Source organism: Pleurodeles waltl, chromosome 7 (genome assembly GCF_031143425.1).
Source record: "Pleurodeles waltl isolate 20211129_DDA chromosome 7, aPleWal1.hap1.20221129, whole genome shotgun sequence".
NCBI classification, from domain to species: domain Eukaryota; kingdom Metazoa; phylum Chordata; class Amphibia; order Caudata; family Salamandridae; genus Pleurodeles; species Pleurodeles waltl.
In genome coordinates, this window is record NC_090446.1 from 1,079,354,185 (window position 1) to 1,079,380,753 (window position 26,569).

Consider the following 26,569-nt stretch of genomic DNA (forward strand, 5'->3'; position numbering starts at 1 on the left):
AAGGGCCACGCAGGTGACCCCGTTAGTGTGTTGAGTCACCATGCAGTGTGTGTATGTTCTCATTTAGACCGTGCGACACACACAGTCAATAGCGGAAGGTGGACCGCTACAAACAGATGTTGCCAATAGATAGCTAAAGCTTTTTTTTTATAGCCGAGAACTAATAGTATGCAAGGGTGCAAATCTATGCACTTTGACTCCCTACCTTCTGGTGAAATGAGTCCAGCTTACTAAATATTTTGCTTTGTCGTGCATTTTCAGTTTACTTATAGTTGTATTGGAGTGAGTCACTGGGTGTTTTATTGATGATTTTTTTGACAGCATTGCTTGACATTTACTTGCTCACAGATGTCTCTGGTATCCCCTGGACTCCATATGTTCCGGTATAATGACCGTTCACCTGGCTTCGCTACAGGTTCTATTTGCAATTCTGCACATAAAATCAATTGACGCTATACTAGTACTCTTCGAGCAGTGAGAGAACAGACTGGTGAAGACATACATGCTGAAACAATTAAAGACACATTCACCATCCTTTTGGTGACAGGAAAACGGGACGTAAGTGTGTTCTTTACAAAGCAGTCGTAATGCATTCTTTGCATAGATTGATAAAGCAACGGGCCTGAAATTGTTCATATCCGGTTATCTGAAAATGATGCACTGCAGATTAAGATCCACCCAAAACAAAATGTGCAAACATCAGCTGAGTTGTGCAAACAAGAAATGTGCAGCGTTGCATTTAAAAAAACATTGAGTTCCCATGATTTTATAAGCCACATAAACATATATAACATTATGCTTGTGCGAACCTAAGTATGATTTAAGATTGAGCCATGGTGCAAATATTATCAGGGGTTATCTAGCATGGAATTTGTTCTCGAGGCATACTATTGAATAAAATTGTTTTTTTTGCAGACAACCGCTCAAGGATAATTTGAGAATTATGTGTTTGGTGATAGTTGGTCAATTATCCAATCTTTTGCCCACTGTTTGACTTTAGTAGTTATTGGTTTACATTTGCTCTGATAGGTGTTTTCGCAGTTCCCATCCTGTCTAACGGGCTTTGTGCCATGCAAGCACAGCACTGTGCTCCTGGAAACCTTCTAAGAATTATAAAATCTGACATCCAAATCTATAATTCACATTGTTTTGTATTGCGTGAGTAGTGAGTGGGACTGGAACAGAAAATAAGCCCTGCAGTTTTGAACTTGCAAAGGCTTGCTGTATACGCGTTTTGCAATGTATGGAAGACTGCACACATTTGAGCTTGCTGCAGCCAATGTTTGTTTTCATACTGAGGAAATCAACATTAACCGTCAAAGAAGACCATAAAATAGGCCCACAAACAGTCACACAAAAAAAACGGTCAAAGAGGTATACCTTGACCAGCTCATTGGGCACTGCAGAAGGATTTGGAACTGAAACAAAGTGGGGTGTTTGGATCCAATATATTTTCTCATATTCAGACAAAGGAACAAGTTTTGCATGATTGCCTTTCAAATGTCATTTTTCTAGCTCAGGCACAGCCTTTGTGCAACGTGATGACTTTCACAGCAGTTAGCAATGATGCTGGTAACAAGCAGGAGTATGCAAAACAAGGGCATAATGACGTGTGAGATCTCTTCACTTTGATGACTTTGATGTCACCAGCCTTCCCATAGCAATTACCAGGGATAGACTCAGCAGAACAGTTTTTTTTCTGTCCAATAACCCCTCTCAATCCAAAACCACAATCCCTGTCAGGGTGAACCACAAACATTACTAAATCATCCTGTGCTTAACCCTCTTGTAGGCTGGCACAAAAGTAGTAGGCTTAATTTAGAGGGAATGTATTAAGTATATATGCAGCACTCAAAGGAGTAATAAAGTGAAAACATAACATAAGAAAAATCCCACACACCAATTTAGAAAAATAGAGACAATTGTTATTAATAAAATGACACCAAAAGAAATTAAATCTAATCAGTAGAATGGGAGTTATGATTTTTTAAAGTTTGTAGTGAAAGCTAGCACCTAAAAGATCAAAGCCCCAACCACAGACATCTTGTCTCACGAGGCTGGGACAAAGTTGAAAGTTAGGGCAGACTGCGATGGAGCATAGTTCGGATATAGATGGTGAATTGGGCCCGGTCTTCACATACCTTTGGACTTGGAAGAATTTTGGAAGAAAAATGCCTATGAAGGTAAAATTCAGTGGGGGAAGGCCTCATTGTCTGTTAACTGCTGGGTGAAGTCACAGTGAAGATTTCTACATTCAGATTTAGGGCCCGATGTATGACCTAGAGTATTGTGAGTCGCAAAACCATATGTACAACAGTGTACCTCACACTATTTGCGATTCCCAATGGGGTCACAAATTACCTATCTCATTAATATTCATGAGGTAGGTCACAATTTGCGGCCCTATTGGGAATGACTGCAGTCACAGCGATGGTTGCCTGCTGGGGACAGCAGACCACCATATCTGTGACTGCTTTTAAATAAAGCAGTTCTTTTTTTTTTTGTTTGTTTGTTTTTTAATAAATGCAGCCCGTTTTCCTTAAAAGGAAAACGGGATGCATTTCAAAAACAAATATGAAAAGCTTTCTTTTATTTTTTTCAGAGCAGGCAGTGGGGCCACTGCCTGCTCTGAAAAAATATTTTTGCTAGCATTCACAAAGGGGAAGGGGTCCCATGGGTACTCCTCCCCATTTGGGAATGGGTTTGCACCAATTTAAAGTTGGTGCTAACTGCAATTGTTCTGTGACCGCATTCATGGTCACAAAGCAATCATACATCACACTGCGACTCGCAATTAGGAAGGGTACGCCCCTTTCTAATTGCGACTCGCAAACCCTATTTGCGATTTGGTAAAGAGATTACTGAATCGCAAAATTGAGTTTGTACATACCAAAATGTTTTTCTCCTGTCACAAACGGCCCAATTCTGGGAATCGGCCCGTTTGCAACAAGCAAAAAGCTGTGTACATCTGACCCTTAGTCTCTTTTCTGGAGGTCAGAAATCTCCAGTGAGACAAAGCTGAAGGCTGCAGCTGATCAGGGCTCCAGGATGCCAGATAACCTTTTGAAGAGCTATTCAAAGTCAGGCCAACCGGCGATGCAGTTTGGGCAGAAGGGCAGATTGGGGAGCATGTAGGTCCCGTTCTCCTGTCAGTTCTGAGAGCACTTTTCGATAAAAAATGGTTTAGGTCCCAAGTTTTGGTTTTTGGCTCTTATGGGTGGGCACAACTTGGAGGTCAGGACTCACTTCAGGCAGGGGTCAGGTGCGGCTTCAAGGTTGATGGAGCTTTTCATGTCCCTGTAGCTCAGAACAGGAGGCCTCCCAACTAGCCATTGAAGTCACTCTGATACTCCTGGGATCAAGCAGCAAATCAGGCCTCAAGCAGCAGGGACCTCCTCTAGGGGTATAAGGCAGGTTTCAACCACTAGGGCAGTCCTCTGAAAAACAAAGCAGGCCTCAAGCAGCAGGGCAGTCTTCTGAAACACAAGACAGACTTTGTGAGTCCTCCACAGGTCCAGGAGTGAAGTGCAGAGTTGGTCTCCAGGTCAAATATTTTTACCTGGTACCAGCCTTTGAAGTGGGAGAAACTTTTGGAGTTTTTGCCCACAAATCCTATGGAAGAGATAGGCCTCACAAAAGTGAAAAATTAATTTCCTTGTTTTTCACTACCAGGACACATAAGACGTAAAAGTACATGTCCAACCTTTTAGGTACAATGTCACTGCCGGCTGTTTAGAGCCTACCCTAGGGGTGACATTAATATATTAAAGGTTTAGGCCTTGCACAATGTTTATTTTGGCAGGTCGAATTGGTTGTTTAAAACTTCACACCTGAGACATGTTACAAAGGGCTACTTAACTGGGTGCACAATAAGGGCTGCAGGACCACTAGCAGTCTTTAGTTTACAGGCCGTGGGTACATGTTGTACCACTTTACTAGGGACTTAAAAGTAAAGTAAATGTCCCACTTGGGTGTATGCCAATTTTACAATTTTTAGAGGAGAGAGCACAAGCAGTTTAGCACTGGTTGGCAGTGGTAATGTGCAGAGAGTACTACCACCAACAAAAACATATTCCAGTAAACAGGAGGGGATAAAGCAAATGGTGTGAGGGAAGACCACCCTAAAGGGTGCGAGGTTCTAACACAGATTATGCTATTAATGTACCAAATGCTCCAATCAAGATCAAAAGTAAACATTTAGAAACATCAAAATCATGTTGTTAACAGTTTTAACTCTGAATGATGAGCTGAAGAAAACATCAAGAAATATAACTCAATCTAATTCTGCTATTCTGAAAAAAACAATGGAGAATGTACGATGTCTTGAAAGTTTGTACTTCAAAATCGGTGGCAAAAGCGAAATATGGTCCAGACAACCGGGCTTCTGCTCTGGACAATACAATAAATACAGTCCAAAACAAATTTATGAAAATTGTGTTGGGCTTCCCATTTGCCACCTCCAGTTAAGTTGTGAATTCTTTTGGGGAATTTTCCCACTTTGCAGCATTGCCAATGCTGACACCAAGGGTGCACGGCACCTGAGTGCACTACCAGTGCCATCAATTCACAACTCCACTGAGTACATGGCACAAGGCTAAACTTGCATGAAGCATGACTATGTGCCTGATTAAAGTAAAAGTAAAAATAAAACCTGTTACTACAATGCCTACCTTTGCCAGTAATGAAGCACTCTGTGGATATAAACATTACTGAACTGTCCTATTAACTATGTTTTGCAGAAATCAATAGTGATGTGCATCTGTGCCTACTTATTGTCTATAGATGTTCGTTGCCTAGGATATCACATACAAGGAGGCATCCTGGGGGGGAGTGGGGAGAAGCACATTACAGGATGTGTTGCTTCAGTAGAGTGAGACCAAAGCACTTTCTTTTTTTTTTAAATAGAGAAGCACTGAGCAGAACAATACAATATTTTGTCTGTTGTTTGACTGGTGGTGTTCTTAGCTCTTGCCCCCACATACTATGTCCCTGAGAATCCTATGTCTGCACACCCTCCCTAGCCTGAGAATTAAGTGTGGAAGGGGTATACTTGTCCCACTCTGCAGAGCCATACTAGGAGGTCCCGAGAAGACCAGAGGCAAACAAGCACAACCATCATGGGTGTGGAAAAAAAGCCTCTGTCATCCCTTGAATAAGGTCGACAGTAGTGGGATTGCGGTGATACTGGTGGTGTTATTGGCAGAAGTGGTTTGGCATGTGCAAGATAGGAAGTCAATGCAACAAAATGGATGATAGCTGAGTGTAAGTTTTAGATGTTAAAATTGTTCCTCACGCACTGCAATGCAAACACACCACAGAGGACGGAAGTACAATAAATAGTCAGTAAACAGTCCATAGCACGAGGTGAGAAAGAAATACCTACGTGGGTAGAGCCAAACCTCATGTTATATTTATAGAATTTGTAACAAAAAACGTGTAGCACATATAAAGTTGTTTACCACTAGACCTAAAAAGGAAATATAAAATGAACTGATTCAATACATTAATGACATAAAATGTATTGCAAAGAGAAACAACAAGGGAAAACGTATATTAATGAATCGGTCTGGTTTTTATCCATGTGGAATTAAGCAGTTATACCATACATAACTGGTCGTTCCATATGAAAGGAAGGCACAACCTTCCTTTGGAAAGAGACAAGCATAGAATTAGCCATTAAAACTGCTCCACCTGAATACAAGTGGAATGTGACTGCACCTAAAAGGAAAAGCATCAGACATTTCACAAGTAAGAAAGTAAGGTCATGACAAACGACACACCATACAAACTTAACTGGACGGTGCATAACCACACACCAGAATATTTGTTAAAATTATTTCTGTGCAATTGCACCAATGATCAACATTGCTTTGAATACCACAGCAGGGAAGACCTGAGTACAATCCACACACCGTTGTTAAATGGGCACACAGGCATTGAAAAACAAGTCATAAAAACACACGCACACACGCGCATCACCATGAAGGTACCCTTCATTGATCACCTCTTTGGGCTTTGTAAGATACAGCTGCATATTCAGCATGTCATTTAATTGGTGGAACAGGAGCAAATGCATGCCACTAGCCAGAAGGCTAGGAGTTATCGGGCCAGGCTCAACCCTTGAACATGTCGCCATCCCAAACCTATCTAAACGGCGACTGTTGGACCTGGCACTTTCTGCAAGGTCACCCAGGACTTTTCCGTTCGTCTACCTTCCTTTCTTTGCTGAACCCGTTCTTGATTTCCTAAATTAGTTTATTTTCCGTGTAGCCAGAGAAACGAGAAATGGCTTAGCCTGTTTCACTTTTGTATTGTCGGAGGAAAAGGTATTAAACGATCTGTAGGCTTTCTGTCAATCATGTTTTGCTGCCTAAATCTGGGTCCTAAGGGACCTGACGAAAGGAACAAGCTCTGCCCATAGTTTATCTGCATTACAAACTGTACAGCCATCATTATTTGCTGTTACACAGTTTGACCTATTTATGTAAACAAAACCCATGATGTAAGGATGAAAAAATCATGGTTGTTGAGGAGAAGGGCCGTTTAGTTTATCACTTAACAAGTTAACAACATTTTTAAAGGTAAGGCACCTCCCATCCACATTGAATTCTAAATTAAAAGATTTGAAAGAAGTTGTGCTCCTAAAACAGCAAATTCATTTGGTTAAATGTAATTGTTTTCATGGTTCTTATTACAATATAACACATTAAACAAATTAGAGTAGTGCATTTAAATGTTTTTTACAGATTGAAATAAAACAATCACATCAATAAAATTAATAGAAAAAAGAAACAAATATTTGATCGAAGTATGAGTAAGCCCAACCTCCTCCAAATGGTACTGCACAGCAGTAGTTTTTTGCATTACAGAACATTTGTATTTGTAACTGCCTTGCCATTTTAAACTTTAGTTTAGGTTGTCATCACACCGATAATGGCTTCTTTGTGCTCCAAATTTTGATTGACCACATCACCCATACATTTTTTTGTCAATGTAATGGAAGACAGGAACATTTAGACCATGTTAGCCAGACACACTGCTTTACCATTAAAATCCCATAACATTCAGTCTCTCTCCATCTTACAGATTCAACATTAATTTGGTAAAAAATTATTTAAGGTGCAGATGGTAAGGTGAATGTAATGCTAATAATTTTTGGTACTTCACAACTATCTTGTAAAGAAAAACAATGCACAACTAGTTGGACAAGAAATCTTTCCACTGGCTGAATGAGTCAACAAATTTCAGTAAAGTATCCTTAAAGTGATACTTGTAATCAGTCCTTAAGTAATAAAGTTATAATTTATTTTAAAAACATTTGTTATGTTCTATTGCTAGTATGATGTCCACCATTTGTCAATATTTTGTTTTCTTGTGTGGATAGTTGTTGCAGGCCTTTTGCATGTCTGTCAGGAAGGAAGGCACTCCATTCTGTAAATGAATATAAAGCATAAAATTATTAGGACATCAAAAGATAAAACATGTATCAGTGCATCTTAAAAATCACCTGCAGATCCATCACCAGAATACTTCAAGGTCCATACGCTACTATCTCTTCTCAAAAAATAAATGTAATTGGCCATGCAAGAGTGCTTTGCTCATGCGAATATTCAGAAAGTGCCTGAGTTTTAATTTCAGATGGTAGTGTTCAAACTTTAAAACACTTGGCACAAGTCATATGAAAACTAGAAACTTCTGCTGCTCGTTCTGTAACACCTCAGATTGTGTTCATTTCTTCTAAATTTCCTATTCGCAGAAACTTGTTGGAAAGCTATCCTTGACTGTTGTTATACTGCGTAAGCATTATTTGTACGTTGTGTTCTGATGTGACTATGTAATTATTTTAAAATGCTTTGTCCATTCTAGGTTTTAGGTTCTAGATTTCGTGAAGGTTATGATGAGTGTGAATTCCAATGTCGGCACTTAACCGCTGACTGGTTGAGAGATGGCTGCACTGGAGTTGTGTTGAGAATAAACTTTTCCAACTTACCCTCGAGTCTCTAGGTGTTGTGTGGCAGCTTAACAATTGGCCACAAGGAGGCCAGTCCTACATGCACAACTCCCTGCGGCAGCCCTGGTCCCTGCATGGCAGTTTCATCACTGTAGATGGTAGCAGTTTCAAGTGGCATTTTTACGCATCACATCGGATCCACAGATAAATGTATGGCAAGGCGCAACACTTATTGTGTGTAGTGTTAATTAGACTTTAGACTTGCTAATTACGAACCCGAGAACTGTGAGCGAGAGCCTGCTGAGCAAGTATTGTCAACAGTTCTAGTGAAGCGAGCGCTAACGCAAGACTATGCTTATCGCATGACGAATGCTGACACATCCGTCCTGTACACAGCAGCCATACTAGATTGGCTTAATTTCAGTCTCCTGCAAATGGTGATATGCAAACGCCAACATAAGTGCATCTAAGTATATTCAGCGTATCATTGCGCATTGCAGACAATTGATTTTAGACAGCCATCGGTGATATGCAAAGTTAGTGTGTGCGCTGATTTAAAGAAACATCGCCTGCTCATATGCACACCTTTTATTGCACAGCAGATGGTGACATGCACACTCAAATCATTGCATTCACCTTATACACAATGGAACAACAGCAAGTTTAGGTGTGTCGAGTACACATACACCTCATGACCTGTGTGTTCACCAGTGTTCACTTCATGCACATTTGTTGGTAATAAGCACAGCTGTTTTTATTCACTGGTGGTGCATATCCACGGTTCATCTTAATTTTCAGTATTCACCCATTGTTTCTCACAAACAGATAGGTATTTTCGGGGGCTATACTGAAGCATTGGATGGGCATGACTTTCGGTCACCTAGGAAGTAAGCCCTATTATTAAAACCTTTGAGGGACAGAAGCCCAACATGTTTTAAGTACTTGCTGATAGCAACAGAGCCAAATGGAAATCCTATACAGGATTTATGTTGAGACAAAGAAACATCTGGGAATTAGATTTGCTAGAGAAGTGAATTTAGTCAGGGCCAGGTATACGTTTTTACACATGTCCACAAAATGACAATAAATCGGAGGATGAATTCATATCTAGGCTCAAGGAATTACTGGGCAAATTAAATTCAAAGCCATGATGGATAAACTAATTCGAGATCAATTGATCGTTCAATGTAAAAGTAAAATAATGCAGGAAAGTTTATGTACAGCAAACAAATCCTCGCTTAAGGATGCCACTGAAATAAATAAAGTAGTTAAATAATCGGAACGTTGCATGAAAGAGATGGAAAGAAAGGGTGAGAACAGTGATGTCTCTAATGTAGACAAGGGAGGTTCGGATGTTAATGCTGTATTGAAATCTGGTAACAGGAGGGTGGAAGTAAGCAACTTATTAGGTCATGTTATCCAAGTGGAAGCAACTTTCATACAGCAGATTAAAAAAAATGTCTTGCCATTAAGGACAGTCAAAAATGTGGACGTGGGGATCACTTTGCAGTAGTTTGTAAGCAAGTATACAAAATCAGAGACACAGTCAATGAATGTATCTTATGATAGAATTTTGTGTGGGGGATACACAACAGGAGAAACGCAGGAAATGCAGACCTAAAGCAAAATTTGTAATTGATGGGGAGGTAGTAGAACTAATGGTCGATTCTGGTTCTATGTATACCATTCTCCCCTAAACCATGTTATTTAAGCATTGGCTGGATGTCGTGTTGTTATGCAAAGACATTAATCCTGGAGGATATGAGGGAGAAAGCATCAATTTGGTGGGCGAAATGTAGTTCACTATAAATTTTGACACAAGGGAAAATCACTGGAAAGGTATATGTATCTGACGAATGGCCATCGATTTGAGGTTGGATGCATCAATACGATATTTGTATAGTTATCAATCTCAGGGCAACCAATCAACTGTTGTTAGTGGAAGATATTTCCTTGACATACTTATTGGAAGAGGGACGGGAAGTTTTTAAGAATGAGTTGGGTTGCTTGAAGGGGCATGTCCATAAAATTAGGTTAAAGTCTGATGTTGTGTCCATACAACACAAAGGGCCTGATTACAACTTTGGAGGAGGTGTTAATCCGTCCCAAAAGTGACGGTAAAGTGACGGATGTACCACCAGCCGTATTACGAGTCCATTATATCCTATGGAACTCGTAATACGGCTGGTGGTATATCCGCCACTTTACCGTCACTTTTGGGACGGATTAACACCTCCTCCAAAATTGTAATCAGGCCCAAAGTGAAGGGAGTTCCTCTGGTTGCTCGCACAGCAGTGAAAGAAATGTTGGAGGAAATGTTATTGAGTGATGTGATTAAGCCTGTTTAGATATCCAGATGAAATTTTCCAGTGCTGATTACTGAAAACAGGGATGTTCAGTATAGTTTCTGTGTGGATCTCAGATCTCTCAATCAGGATGTGGCTGTAGATACTGATCCTTTACCCCACATAAATGAACTGATATTGGTCTTGGGTAGCGGTAAGTATTTTTCAAAACTAGATTTGAGAAATGCGTACTAGCAGATCAAACTGCATGAGGAGTCTAATCCATTCACTGCCTTCATCACAATGGAGGGTATGTTCCAATTCATATGCATGCCCTTTTGACTATGTTCAGCTGTGAATGTGTTCCAGAGCAAGATGGATGAAGTTTCTAAAGAAATGGGCACCATCTTGTATTTTCTAGATTATATTTTGATCTTTGGAGAGATAGCTGCAATTTATTCAATTTATTTCTTGATGTGCTAGGATTTCCTTGTGAGTTTCCCTGTGAGGACCAGGTGAGTCAAGGAGCAACTGGATAAACGTTTCTGGTTGTAATTTGCTCAGGTTTTTTCCAGGAACCGCAGTGTCTTGGATTGGAAGTGTGTTTAGGTTTATTACAGAGATCACTATCAATTAAAGAATTCATAAGAGATTGGTAGGGTCAGGATAACTTTTGGATGCATTTAAGATTTATATCAGAAGTCATGCAGAACAGCAGATTAAAGAGGTGCTCTCTTGAGTAAGTTGGGACTTTGACCAATTGGGACGATGTTCTGGCTTATGGATTTGACAGACATTCATATCATACTCAGGTGTTCACATCGTAAAGAACAAAGGCACATTTAGATATAAAGAGACAATTTTGAGTGACATCCAGGAGGTCAGATGGCAATATACAGGGGCACTATTTGCAAGGGTGGTTGATCACTGCACTTATAAAGGTTGTGGTTCAACAGGAAACAATATTAGATAACAGAAATTTGGAAGAATCATATGATAGTCAATGTGTCTCTTTTATAGCGAGATTGAATACCAAGAAACCTAAGCTTCCATGTCTGAATTTGCTTCAGAGTGAGAACGTTACAGTTGTCAGGCAGAAGACTGATAATATCTGACACAGTAGAGGCAATGAACTATGTCTCAGATAGGGATGCGCTAACTGACTTGGGAAGCGGCTGGGGCAGAAGCCAAGCCCCTGTGCTGATTGGTCTGCAGAAAAGGGGCGGGAAGCGGCCCCTTTAAAAAACATTTGCGCGCCTGCTGCCGCGGGACGCGCTAACTGACTTGGGAAGCGGCTGGGGCAGGAGCCAAGCCCCGGTGCCGATTGGTCTGCAGAAACGGAGCAGGAAGCGGCCCCTTTAAAAAACATTTGCGCGCCCGCTGCCGCGGGACGCACTAACTGCCTTGGGAAGCGGCTGGGGCAGGAGCCAAGCCCCCGTGCCGATTGGTCTGCAGAAAAGGGGTGGGAAGTGGCCCCTTTAAAAAACATTTGCGCGTCCGCTACCGCGGGACGCGCTAACTGACTTGGGAAGCAGCTGGGGCAGGAGCCAAGCCCCCGTGCCGATTGGTCTGCAGTAAAGGGGCGGGAAGCAGCCCCTTTAAAAAACATTCACGCACCCGCTGCCGCGGGACGCGCTAACTGACTTGGGAAGCGGCTGGGGCAGGAGCCAAGCCCCCGTGCCGATTGGTCTGCAGAAAAGGGGCGGGAAGCGGCCCCTTTAAAAAACATTTGCGCGCCCGCTGCTATGGGACGCGCCCGGGCGAAGCACAGGCCAAGGGCGGGCCCGTCCTGTGCCCGTCAGCGACCGGGGCATTGGAAAAAGAGATTGAGCTGGTAGAGCGCCGCTTAGCTGCCCCCTCTTCTACAGCCAACAGTCCAACCTCTGTACGCTTTGACTCTCAGCCCCCCCTGCCGACAGTCTCGCAGCCTGTGCTAACTACCCCACCCACTTTATTATCTAGTAACCCCCAGGTGCTCCAGGCTGAAACTCTGACCAATCCCAATGCCCTTATTGTACCAACCACATTGATTCAGAGCCCTTCCAAAGGAGGGTCCTCAACTTCAGCAGATCCCAATAGTAAGGGCAAAAGGAAACGTAGGGAGCACGGCATAAAAAAAATAAACGCACCAGGATCTTGAGCCCCCCTTACCCTGGCCGGTCTCTAAATAAAGACGAGACCCCAACCTCCTTAGAAAACGCCAAAGGTCGACAGGCAACCGATCATATAAGGGATCTTATAAGTGAAGAGCTTACTAAGCTGCTCCTCCCCATAGCAGCCCCCCTCCAAACGATTGAGGATAAATTGGAAGGCCTTATCAAGAACCAGCTGCCAGCACCTCCTCAAACCGCAGAATCCCAATCTCTCCCTCACCATTCCCATCCTATCCAAACCCATGCTAATGTCTATAGATCTCCTGCTCAAAGGGTCAAGAGTCTTTTCCCTCCCATAAATCAGGAAGGAAATATACACGTTAGAGCAGCCAACATCTCAAAGAATAACCCTGCTAAGATTCCGGTCCCCCTTTTAGAAGGAATTCTTCCCTCCAACAGCACAGCATCTAATCTTGGTGCTGTTAATACAACATATGACTACCCTTCAGTAGGACCCTTGAAGAGGGCCAAGATCAATGTTAGGTCTGAATTGAGAGCACTGCATCTTCCACCGGAGGCCTGTCCTTATTATTACCAATGTCCCCGAACATAAAACCAAAACCCCAGAATCTTTTACTGAACTAAAAAATAAGGTTATACATTGGCTACATGTAAATGCGGGGTTTGCATTTTCTATGATACCCTCGATACTAATGGTGAGAAGGGTGGGGTGGGTGGGCTCTTTGGAAAAGAATGGTTCAGGGGATTGCATTGTTATCAACTTCAACTCTCCTGGTCTTGTTCAGCTGCTCTTTTCAAATGCAAATAGACCCTATCCTTTAGTAGGGGCTGTTTCTCTATGCAGACTACAAGCGTTTTATCCACCATCCCCGACATTTGCAAATAGCAAGCTGCCATTGGCGAACAAAGTCTCCCCCGGCTCCCAGCCACAGTCTAACTTCGAATTGGGGCCCTAGATGCTCCCGGCCCCCTCTCTCTGAGATAGATTGACTAAGTGACGGACTACGGGGAGTGGTCATGAGTAGCCATGAAACTGAGCACATTGTTTACCCGGCCCTTAGTGCCTTCACGCCACCACACCATTGACCTTGATAGATCACGGCAATCTGGGAATTTCTGAGAGTACCATATCCCCAGCCAATGAGGAGGGAGATTCACCCATGACAAATGCCCCCTGCAACTCTGGGCCTACCCCCTCTGTCAATTTGACAGATATGAATATGTCTGCCATAGTACGCAATGGGGCGATCAATTCACAGGGTAACAGAAAAAAGGGTTATTTTATGTCTGTGGGGAACAGTAAGGCTACTGACTATACCCCCCCTCTTAGGATGCAATCCCCGAGAGAAGTTGGTCATGCTAAAACAAATATTCTTACCACGGTTCTTAGCTGGAATATAGCTGAGTTGGAGAGTAAATTGCAAAGTTCCGGATGGGGCCAATTTATTGACGAACACCAGATCTGTCTATTCCAAGAAACCTGGGAACTGGGACCCAAACACAGATCAGGCTTCAAAAGCTACTGGGTGGCAGCACGTTAGACGCCATCTGGGAGATCATTGGGAGGGCTATTAATATGGCTAAGTAGTTCTCTTAGGTGTAAGGCAGAAGTCATAGATATGGGCTGCCCTGATCTACAGGCTTTACTAGTTTCAATTCTGGAGGAGAGATCCCTACTAATAATTAATATCTATAATAGAAGTGTGGGCAGCCTTTACGACTCTGACGCCCTTTCCTCATTGGATACCTTTCTTCACAACAATATCTCATCCCATTTCATCTTGATTGCAGGGGGCTTCAATGTCACATTTGAGCCCAATTCCTTGATCCAAGAGCTATACAAAGAAGAGGATGCCTATTGGGATATCCCCCAGTTAGCCGCAAACATAAGACTGAGATTGAACAAAACAGCATGCCTAGTGGCTGATATTACACTAACACACAGTCTCCGAGCTTGCAATGGTCGCTCCCGCTCAGACACTAACTTGCACCCCACTTTTAGGCGTGGAGTGCATAGGAGCCAGATTGATTATATACTTCTTGACATTCGACTGTGGAGCCACGTGGCTGATATGAGGGTACAAGAGCACGATGAGAGTGACCACGACCACTTGATTTTAACGACCAGAGGCCTTTTCTCTTCGCTTGAATCACCCCATCCAAAGGCATATGCACAACAGCTCGTCTTATCAAATAACAGACGCAATGTAAAATGGGAGTCTATTGCTACATCCCCCGAACACCTTTCATTAATATATAACCTATTAGCTGATCAAATGGAACATATGATTCTACACAATGAGGGCGGTGATGGTGAAGGGCTACTATTAGCCCACACCGAACTGTTTAATTCTTTAAAGTATCTCTTCACAAAAGAGATTATTAGCAAACTCAAGAAAAAGGGCTGTGCACGGTGGTTCAGTAACTCATGTAGGGAAGCACAGCTTAATTTATTGAGATCACTAAATGAAGACCACGCAGAGCTCATAAGAAAAGCTAGAAAGGACTATAAACAGGAATGTTCCAAGGCGCGCAGAAGCTGGGAAGAGGCCAGATGGGCAGCTATCCTGGAGACTGCCAAAACAAATGACACTTCCAGGTTTTGGAAATTGATAGCAGATCATTGTAGCGATCCAGTCTCCTCACCCGGCTCTTCAATTCTCTCTGCAGTATGGGCGGAGCATTTTGGCCAATTATACGAAGGCCCATCTGAAGTTTCTGTTACGACCCACGACGTTCCCATAACCCAAGGGGCCACCCCGATTAAATTTACTCTAGATGAAACTAGAGCTGCAATTGATTCATTGAATTGGGGAAAGGCCCCTGGCCCTGATAAGCTCCCGGGCGATTTATATAAGACAAGACCTGATATATGGGCACCTTATCTTAACCTAATCTGCAATCCAGTTGCAGCGGGAGCTTCTGCTCCACCTTCTTGGAAAGGGGCTGAGATAGTTCCCATCTTCAAGAAAGGTTGTCCCAATAATCCTGCCAATTATCGACCGATATGTTTACTTGATAACTCCCCAAAAATGTATTTAGACGAATGGATCTCGGAGTCTGAAGTCTTATCTGATTTACAAGCGGGGTTTAGACCCACGGTTAGCACCATAGACCAAGCCCTAAGATTCCTGGCAATCAAATGGAAGAATGTGGACCTGGGGGGGGGGAATCTGTATGTGATTTTCATCGACCTCAGAGCCGCTTTAGATTTGATCCCCAGGAATATGCTATGGTTAACACTTTCAAATATGGGGGTCCCATCTGGCCTTCTGAAACTCATAACTAGACTACATGATAACACTTATGCACAAATTAGGTGCAGCAAGGAGGGTGAACTGACAGACCCTGTAGCTATCAAAAGAGGAGTTAGACAGGGCTGCGTCTTGGCCCCCACTCTCTTTTTGCTTTACATTAACAACTGCATCCACTATTTAGAGAATTGTATTAATGACTCGCCCAAACTGTCTGGAAAGAAAATTCTGTGTCTGCTATACGCAGACGACACAATTCTGCTAGCTAAATCACCAATGGGAGTCCAAAATCTGGTCAACACCAATTCTGTGACTTTTGCAGAGACTATGGGCTGGATGTCAACATCAAGAAAACGAAACTTGTGATTTACAGCACCTCAAGGAAACAATCCTGTGCAAGAAGAGTAATGAACTCAATTCCGTTGGAAAAAGTGGAAGAATTTGATTACCTAGGTATCAGGCTAACTAATACAGGTAACTGGGGGGCAGCTATTGATAAAGGGGCACTTATTCGCAGATCTAGAAAGGCACTGAGGCCCCCTCCCGAACACAATTGCGGAGATTTACAATGTACAAATCCGTGCGGCAGCCCTGTATGGAGCAGAACTTTGGGGTTCACACAGAAAACTGGACTTTCTACAAACGAAAGAAAACCATTTCCTTAGACAGGTTTCCAGGTTAGGAAAAGGCACACCAATGACCCCTCTCAGGCTCGACCTAGGATTAAATAGTATTAAAAACACAGCAGCCCTGAGACCCCTCTCCTATTGGATCTGCCTATGGAAAACTACCGAACTTGAACCATTCAGGGTGGCGATAAGAGAACTTATAGCATCGCCCCAAGGACCAAAAAAAATCCTATGGCTGAAGGAGATGAAAGCTGCCTGGGACAATTTAGGATTTCCCCACTATTGGAAACACCCTGAACTGATCCCTACTAACGCAAAACAACTTGTGAAAAGAAGATATTGGGAGAAAACCAATGAAGATTTTCTGCACCGCAACAGGGCGGGCAGGCTAACATCAGAATTCCTCAAGCTTAAACATGAACCCAGGCCCGAGATCTTCATGGATCTCCCTATGTCTGCATATGCTCGTGCCCTACTCCTCCAGCTAAGATATGGTACCCTGCCTATTAATAGTTACACAGCTTGTTGGTCATCAAGTATCTCTCTGACTGACAGATGTATACTCTGCCATCATTGTAAGGAAACAATTGAGCACATGCTGTTTTTCTGCCCACTTTATAAGAGCCCTAGAGGGAGGTGGATTATTTCTCTCTGCAAAAACTTATTACTGCAGGACCGAGCTAACGCCACCAGAATATGCAGATATGACACATCTACATTGGTAGTTAGCTCAGTCTCCAAATATCTAACCGAAGCCTGGTCCATTTGCCGTAGGTACATCTTAGCCACGGGTCCCTGAGTCAGCTAGGCACTTCTCTTGTTCATAGAAGGAGGTTTAAACAAGAAATATTTATTCCTGATTCTTAACTTTTAAACTCTCAGATATATTATTATGATACTGAAGTAAATCCTATTTAACACTTATGTGGTTTCTCCAGGAACCTTTTTTAAGAACTTGCGGTCCCTTATAGGAGAAGATGAGACCCCACAAGTTTATGGAGATGTTATTTTAGTCGAATTGTTATGATATTTTATACACAAGCCTTTCATTTAAGTATTTATTATATTGTATGGCTCATTTTGTTTTTAAGTATGCTCAAAGTCTTAGTGCCAAGGAGCACATTGCAGATATTTATCTGATTGCAGGTTTCTACGTTCTACTAGTACTATGTATGTTTTAATGGTTCAAATTTTATTATGTAAGATTGTTATTTCGTATTTTAATGGTCTAAATTTTTAGACCGAATGAATATAAATAAAAAAAAAAAATGTCTCAGATAGGGACATTATGTGCCTAATTATTTACAACAGGATCTTGGACGGTTTTGGACAACTATTTGGGCATTGAGAAGGGAGGTGACTAAAGCACGGGCATGAAAAGGGATCAGGTTCTCCAGCAGTTGACATGGAATATAAATCTAGGAAGAGACGAGGAGGAAGTAAAGTGACAAGCAAGAAAGTGAAGTCTCTTGTATGGTCTTAACTTAAGTGGCTGGGTTTATGGGCCAGGCCATATCAGTCAAGAGAAAGCTGCAAAGATGAGGAAGATACTTGAGGATACTGACCTATGGAATAATGTGGGTAGAACATAAAACAATCAATTCCATATAGGAAAGAGAAAGTAAGCTAGAGATCCCTGGAGAGCAAGATATACATATGCAAAGAAAGTCCAAACAGAAGGACTAGGCATCACTTCTGGAATGTAATCTACAGAAATTACAGAACAAAGTCCATATCTGTTTAGAGAACGGATACTATTACCACATGACCATACAAACCCCCATAATACTGTTTACAGACTATCAGTTCGTTCCAAGGATTAATTAATGGCAATTAATATAAAAAAGGAATTCAATATGTGTGAGAGTCTGCATGTGTGGCAAAAGCATGCCTGAACTGCATAATCCCCAACATCCCTTTACCCCTGTACACCAGATGTCCCTGATATGTAAGGGACCCATTGGCACCTCATTATGTTCCCTGGCCACAAAGTGAGAAGAAAAACCTCAAAAGGTTGTTACCACTACTTACAGAGGGAGAACAGAAATAGATCAGGACTTCTGGAAAACAAACTGCAACCGTCACCCTGGCAATAGGGGACATAAGTAGTTGACTCAGGTCCCTTACAGGATATGAGACAGACATTGTCTTCCATACGGCTGGAGTGAGAAATGTCACTGTAATATGTGATACATTGTGTTAATTGTGGTATGCCTCGTAGCTTTATAGATCTTTGTAAGAGTTCTATGTTACAAATGTTCCATTTGAGTTCTATGTTCCATATGTTCCATTTGACATCAGAGCACTGGGGGTTCTAGAGTCTGGTGGGGGGCAGTTGGGGTCTGGCTCTGGACCTGTCCGGGTGCTTATAGCTTTTGTGGATCCTGAATAAAGATACTACTTAAATAACTTACACAGGAGTGTGAGTGGTAGTTTCTTCTTTATAGTGTATTCAACCCCTACACTACATTTGGTACCAGGAGTGGGGTGAATATACGATCCACCGACCTCTACCCGACGCAGACAGCATCGAAGTCCTTACTTGAGCGTGTTGCCAGATTTGGTTCCTCGAGGTGAGCCAAAGGATAATTTTGTTTTCTTCTACTGCAAAAAGGCTGTACGTGATTTATACGCTCGTGCGCTCTTCAAAAGAAATTACTGGCGCGTGTGAACCCGAGCGTATCTGCGTCTTTCTGACGTTTGGGTTCCATAGCAACCAACAGCTTCAACGCGCGGCTGCGTGTTTCAAAGCCGCGACTTCACGACGTTTGGGAAATCATCGTCAACATGACGCCTGGGAGTTCCCTAGCAACTTCACATCATTGACGTGCAGGTGCGTGTCTCCAGGGACGCTTTTGTTGCTATACAACGGCCGCTGATGGAGATCCTGTAGCCCGGTGCGTGTTTCCAAGGACGCTTTCATTGCCGGACAACGGCTCACTGATTGAGATCGTCATTCTGCTCAGTGATCGTCATTCTGCCTGCAGCCGCGTGCCTCGTTATTCTGCCTGCAGCCGCGTGCCTCGTTATTCTGCCTGCATCCGTGCGCCTCTAAGGACGCTTCAATTAAACAGATTCTCTTTCGTTGCCTGCCTCCACGGTAATGTTATTTTGATGCATTTCTCGCGTGTTACTGCAGGTATAAATTAATTGTGGGATATTTCAACAGGAAGTTGTTGTTTTTTTCCTGTTGCTCAGGCACTTGTTTATGCTTGGACTCTGGGAGGCTTTGAGACTTTACTTGCTTACAGTGGTGCCTGCCATAACTATTCATCAGGAATCCAGTACAAATTCGCTGTCTCCTTCTATTTAATCATCTAGTATGTCTACAAATCAGTTTGTGGTGCAACTACCTCCTTTCTTATTAAAAGCTGGCAAACCCGAAATAAAATGGAGCGCATGAATAAGAATATTTTAAAACTATTTATCTGCAATAGATGCTGTTGGTTATCCACCGGCTAGGAAACTGGCCCTTCTTTTCAACCATCTTGGGATTGCTGATCAGCGCATATTTGACAATTTACCAACTATTCCACCACCAGTGGGCGAGGACACAATTTGGGATGTCTACAATTAAGGAAAAGAGAGGATCAAAAAACAATATTCAGATGACTCAAATGTTTTGCTTGAGAGGTTTAACTTTGCAATGTGCAGGCAGTCTGGGGATGAATCTGTTGATGAATATTTAGCTAATTTACGTATGCTTGCAGCGAAGTGTGACTTTGGCAATATTGTTGACACGTAGATAAGAGACCAATTTATTTTCTACTGTCACTCCAAGAAAATTCAGGAGCATCTCTTGGCGTGTCGTAATCCGTCTCTGGATGAGCTTATTGACTTAGCGAAGGCCATTGAAAGGTCTATTGTCACGTTTAGAGTAGTGTGTGCACAGGCTGTAGTGTGTGGGAATGAACAAACAAATGTGGGTCAGATAACTGATGAGACAGGAATTTGCTATATCAAAGAGAGGTAATTTAAACCAAAGAAAGCTCAATCTCATTCCGCTAAAATTTGTTAACCGTTGTGGCTCTCATAATCACCTAGGGAACAATCCTACTTGTCCTGCAATGGGGAAAAAGTGTTTGAAGTGTCAAAAAATTGGTCATTTCCAAGCAGTCTGTAGACAGTCAGGATATAGTTCTAATTCTGGGTCCAAGGTGAAAATCAGTAATTTGTACACACAAGACTCTAGTGAAATTGAAAATCATTCAAACAGACTATCAAATATAGTACTCACAGTAGATATTCCAAGTGCTAAGAAAAGGAATGTTGAAAACTTCAAGGGTCCAATGTGTGAGGCACTTGTGGACTCTAAGAAGATAGTTGTTATGGCTGATTCTGGTGCTCCCGTTACCATTTTAGCAGACAAAACCTTCTTCCATTTGAGGCAAGAAACAAAAAAATTGGAACATGCTGACATTGCACCCAAGGCTTTTGGGGAACAAGATATTGATCTGTTGGGTTTCTTTTATGCCACTTTATTGATTTTGGGAAGGTCAGTTGTTACGAAAATCTATGTGGCTTTGAGAGGAAGGAACATAGTAGGATGGAAAGACTTAGCACGCTTAGGTATTGTGTTATGCCCAGGCCAAGAGAATGCCATAATCTTAGGTGAAAGACCACACAATGACGAAACAAATTCTATCCTACAGGTCTCGGCCAACAACACAGTTCTAGAACGCTTTACACTGAAATTTCCTGAGATTTTTGCTGACAAAGTTGGGACGGTCAAGGGTTTTGAACACACCATTAGACTCAAGGAAGGAGCTATTCCTATCTCGCATAAGGTCAGACCAATTCGTTTGTCCATCAGAGACCAACTTAAAGTGTTACTTAATAAGTTAGTTTTAGACAATATCATCACTCCAACCAACGCTTCAGAGTGGGTTTCTCCGATCGTGGTCACCAAAAAGAAAAATGGGGATCTTAGGCTATGTGTAGATTTGAGGTCACTCAATAAAAATATTCTAGTAGATTGCCACCCACTACCACATATATAAGAGCTAATAACCACTCTGGGAAACTCAAACTTTTTCTCAACAATAGATTTACATTCGGTATATCACCAGATTCCTCTCAGTGAAGAATCACAAGATTTAACTACTTTCATTACCCCTTACGGAGCTTTTAAGTTTCTCAGGTTGCCGTTTGGTCTAGCCTCAGCTGCTAGTGTATTTCAAAAAATGATGGACACTTTATTTGGTCAACTGAAGGAAGTTTGTGCCTTTCAAGATGACATTTTAGTGCACACTGAAACCATGGAACAGCATGAAGAGGCACTAGATAAAGTGTTTAGTATCCTTCAAAGTTCTGGCTTGACCATCAAAATCGTGAAATGCAAGTTCTTGGTTGAAAGTGTAGACTACCTTGGTCATTCCATATCTGCTGAAGGCATTAAGCTCAAAATGTGTAATCTTGAAGCCATAGAGAAAGCTCCTCCTCCGTCCAATGGACAATGGATGTATGGTCAAGAACACACAGTTTCATTCGCTTCCAGAACTCTTTCCAGTGCTGAATGTAATTACAGCACAATTGAAAGGGAAGCTCTGGCTTGCGTTTGGGCGGTCCAGAAGTTTAGGACATACATATGGGGAACTCATTTTGAGGTTTACACAGATCACAAACCATTAGTATATTTAATGAGTGGTAATGGTGTGGGTAAGGCATCTGCCCGACTCGTAAGACTGTTAACTAAACTACAGGAATTTAATCTTGAGATGAAGTATGTAACTGGTGGGAAAAATGTTAGGGCAGACTGTCTATCTCGCCTTCCCTTACCACAGTCTGCTGATGTGAGTGATGGTGACCAAGACACAGAATGTGTAGTGGGGGTCTTAGATCTAGTCTCTGCCTCGGATGGATTGTTCACGCAAGAAGAATGGGAGTTAGCCATGTCCAATGATGCTTTATTATCCCAAGTCCTGCATTACATCAAACATGGCTGGCATGACAAAAAGAAATATTGCGGTGAGATGAATACCTACAAACAGATAGCTATGGAATTATCTTGTGAGAATGAACTCTGCATGAGAGGTTCGGTATGTGTACCACCCAGTGATTTCAGACTTAGATTAATTAAAATAGCACATGAAGGTCACACCTAGGTGTTTCTGCCACTTGTAAAACATTAAAAGGTAAGTATTGGTGGCCCATTATTGATAAACAAGTTGCAGATTTTATTGACACGTGTCCATTGTGTGTTGTGTCAGACAAACACTGGAAAAGCAGTATTAAACCTCTACACACTGTTCTCTTGCCAAACATTCCCTGGGAAAAAATTGCTATGGATTGTTCGGGACCTTTCCATATGCTGTCTAGAGATATGAAGTACCTTATTGTTGCAATTGACTACTTCTCCAAGTGGATTTATTTTTCATTTTTGGAAGATGCTAATACTGACACTGCTATAGAGTTCATGTCCAATCTTTTTGCTCTAGAGGGTGCGCCATCAGTCATTGTCACCGACAATGGGGTATATTTCACTTCAAAGAAAATGGGAAGCTTTTTGGAGAAGTTCAATGTTCAACATCTGCAGGTTGCCTTATATAGTCCTGCTTCAAATGGATTAGTAGAGAGAGTCAATAGAATTTTGAAAGATGGAATTCAAACCGCTCTAGCTAGTAATTATGATGTCCGTGACTTTCTCAAGGAGAAAATTTGGGCCTATTCGAACACACCACATTCTGCCACAGGAGTCTCTCCGTTTACGCTGCTCAGATGGAGAGAGTCAAGGTCCAAACTCGTACCGGACTGGCTAGCAAATTCTTGTATGGACAAGTTAGGCAAAAAAGAGGTAGTGTTGAACAATTTGAGAAAACAAGTTTTAGAGAAACAACTAATTCAAAAAAGAAATTATGATAGAAGGAATAAGGCCAAAGAAAAAGATATAAATGTTCATGATTGGGTGTTGATAAAAAAAACTAAGAGAGTTCCTAACGGTGAATCAAAATATACGCTACCTGTAAAAGTGATGAGAGTAACCAAAGCTTCCGTCTTATTAGATGGTAAAGGAGGGTGGAACAGGAACAGTGTTATTCCTATTACTGTCAGTCAGGTACAAATCTTCAAGGAAGTTTATGCTGATAGGAGAGAAGATGTATCTAGTGACATTTAATTTTACGACGTTTCTTCGCCGTCGTTTACATGTGAGGGTCAATCAATCCGTGTTGGAAATGATGAGGAAGGACAACAAAGGGGTGATTCAATGGAAACGGCATGTGAGAAAAAGTCAGGAACATCTTCCACTCATAATGGGATATACTTACCCAGCAATGATATAAGTAACGCGGATGATTTTAGCTCAACCAGTTTGATGTTTACTCGAAGCAATAGAGTAGTTAAAATGCCTTCCAAGTTTGATGATTTTGTTTTGAACTAATTTTGTACTATTCTTTAACTCTGTTTTATTCATTTGTTATTTAAAAAAAAAAAAAAAAAACATTTTTGGCTTTTTGTTATTTTAAAGGGGGAAGATGATGCAATATGTGATACACTGTGTTAATTGTGGTATGCCTCGTAGCTTTATAGATCTTTGTAAGAGTTCTATGTTACAAATGTTCCATTTGAGTTCTATGTTCCATATGTTCCATTTGACATCAGAGCACTGGGGGTTCTAGAGTCTGGTGGGGGGCAGTTGGGGTCTGGCTCTGGACCTGTCAGGGTGCTTATGGTTGTCGTGGATCCTGAATAAAGATACTACTTAAATAACTTACACAGGAGTGTGAGTGGTAGTTTCTTCTTTATAGTGTATTCAACCCCTACACTACAGTCACCCTTACTGAAACCAGGTATGATGAGTCCCCATTTAGCTGTGTTTGGGCCCAGCTGAGTAAAATGTATCCTCATAGGGCAGACATTGGGTCTCTCATGGCTAGATCAATGCAGCCCAATGAGGACCTGGCCTAATTCCTCAGCAAGATGAAAGACAAATGGATTCAAGAAGTAGGCGGGGTTGGGAATTAACAGGGGGAAATGCTGTGTTGTTCTATATTGTAGTAAAGAAGGGTTTACCCTCCGATGTGCAGGATATTCTCAACAATATAGTGGCATTGGAGGTCAAATCCTGGACTGAGATACAGGCACACATAATACACTTTTGTAAAAAGAAACAAGAGAAAAAGGAACAAGCAGGAGGTAACAGCGAGAGCAGTAAAGTTAGTGCAGCAAAAACTGGCAAAGAAAGGAGCAACAGTAGGGGCTGTAGTAGCAGCCACCCCTCAGGTAACTGCAATGCCTGTGGGGCCAATCCCAGAGATGGCTTAACAACAATGCCTGCAACAGCAAAATAATGCAAGGGCACAAGGAAATATCAGAGGGGGGACGAGGAGGTTTAGGAAGGGGCATGATAGACCCCCAGAGGATGGATAAAACATGTCATTATTGTCACAGATATGGATATCTTATTAAGGAATGTAGGACCAAGATAAGGGATGAATAAGGTAGAAGGACAGGGTTATAACCAGCTGGGGAATGCAGCAATGCAACTAAAAGCAACCTCACAAATAAATAATGTACCCAGTAATGCCCCAAATGCCAAAAATGCAGCCAGAGCAAAGCTACCAAGCACCCCCAATGGTGTCGCCATCCAAAGGTAGACAAGGGGGTGTGATTGTGAGAGGAGGAAACCCCCTCCAAACAAATTACGTGGGAGGGTATATACAATGAAGATGCCTACAGAGTAGTCCCAAGTGTCCAGTATAGTCTGTGACACACAGGCCAGATGACTGAACTCACTGGGATGGTAGCTATCAATGATAAGATGTAAGCATTCCTCATAGATGCGGAAGCAGCCTGATCTTATATCCAAGAGGGAGATCTCCCAATTCCTAACAGATCGATAGACAAACAAGGATTCTCTGGGATGATAATGAGGGTTCCATTCACTAAGCAGGTGGAGACGGAGGTAGGAAGGAGGTATGTTGATGGCAGCTTACCATTTTCTCAGGGCCCCCAGCCAATTTATTGGGGAGAGATCATTTGGCTAAACTAAACATGACTTTTCATTTTGAGCCTGCATGTACTATGATTTGTTCTATCCCTGGAGTTCCTCCTTCTAGGATCATGGCTGTTACAGAAGATTCTTGCACTGAAGTCCAAATAAGAGCTCAACCCACTGACATAGAGGCATTCAGCACAGTGATATACACAACAGTAGCCAAAATGCCAGAGCTATTGGGAAGGGCGGTCCAAATACCCAAGGAGTTCCTTTTCCGATGGCAGGAGCAGGATTCCTCGATACCAAACAGTGAACTGATTTTACAAATGGAGACCTTAGAAAGTACACCGCCCTATGGCACTCGGACAGACTATGATCATAACCGCGCCCGATAGGCATGCGTATATTTATTGAGCCGGGTAAAACAGTCAAGGAAATATTGGATGACAAACTGTTTGATGATGTTGATCCTAAGAACATGATAAAGTTTTGCATGATGAAATTCCGCTAAGGACAGTATTGGAAGTAAGGACACCCACACCATCTGTCAGGGATGCAAATCTTTCCCAAGTACCAGATACTCTGAGGACCAAGAGTCCCCATGATGTAGGCCTTATCCGCACTGCTACCTTATTCAGAATAACATTAAAGGAGGGTGGTATCCTGCCTAGGTTAAGGCACTATCCCCTCTCTAAAGAAGAAGATGGAGGCATCGTCCCCACCATACAGGCATTACTAGAGCAAGAAGTGATATACCCTGAAGTGTTCCCATGTAATGCCCCGATTTACCCAGTTAAGAAATATAAGTGTAATACTTGGCGTATGGTTCAAGACATGTACCCCATGAACGATGTAGTGGTACCAGAATTCCCAATTCTCTCTGACCCTTTTATTATTTTGACAAACATCCCTCAGGATACAAAATTCTTCTCTGTAACAGATAGGGGTGTAGAATTTAATGAAATATCTACCTGTCCATAAGACAGGTTGCTTCATAAATCAACTTGTCCTGTAAAAATCTCTGCTTGTGCTGTTGATGCCATGTAGTGTGGCAACAAATTATGGTGGCAATCTCACTATATAAGAGCTCTGATAATATACTCTTTGATTACGCTAGGTGGGTAATAATATAGTAGGGATACTAGCAATATCAAGCCCTACTACAGCAATTATCTTATTTTTCCACCTTTACGCAGATCTACATACTGGGGCTAGTGGAAGCAGTATGCACAAGTTCCAGGGCTGGAATGCCTTTGAGTCTGTACAAACCTACTAAAATGAATTTTGTTAGAATTTTCACCAGCTTTTCTTCAATCTTTTCCCATACTGAGAAAGGTTGGAAATTTACGACAGACAAGGGAAGAAGTAGAAGTTCTTCCAGGGTTGGGGAAAAAGAGGTTG

General features: G+C 42.1%; 1 protein-coding gene across 1 annotated transcript in view; it reads right to left on the minus strand.

The window, feature by feature from the left end:
* Positions 1–5,553: 5,553 nt before the first annotated feature.
* The window catches only part of PCTP (phosphatidylcholine transfer protein), a 182,331-nt gene continuing 161,315 nt past the window's right edge, over positions 5,554–26,569 (minus strand). Inside the window, exon 6 of the mRNA XM_069200015.1 lies at positions 5,554–7,431. Coding sequence (XP_069056116.1) covers positions 7,357–7,431 — 75 coding nt within the window. The 3' untranslated portion in view covers positions 5,554–7,356. The remainder of the gene's footprint in view (positions 7,432–26,569) is intronic.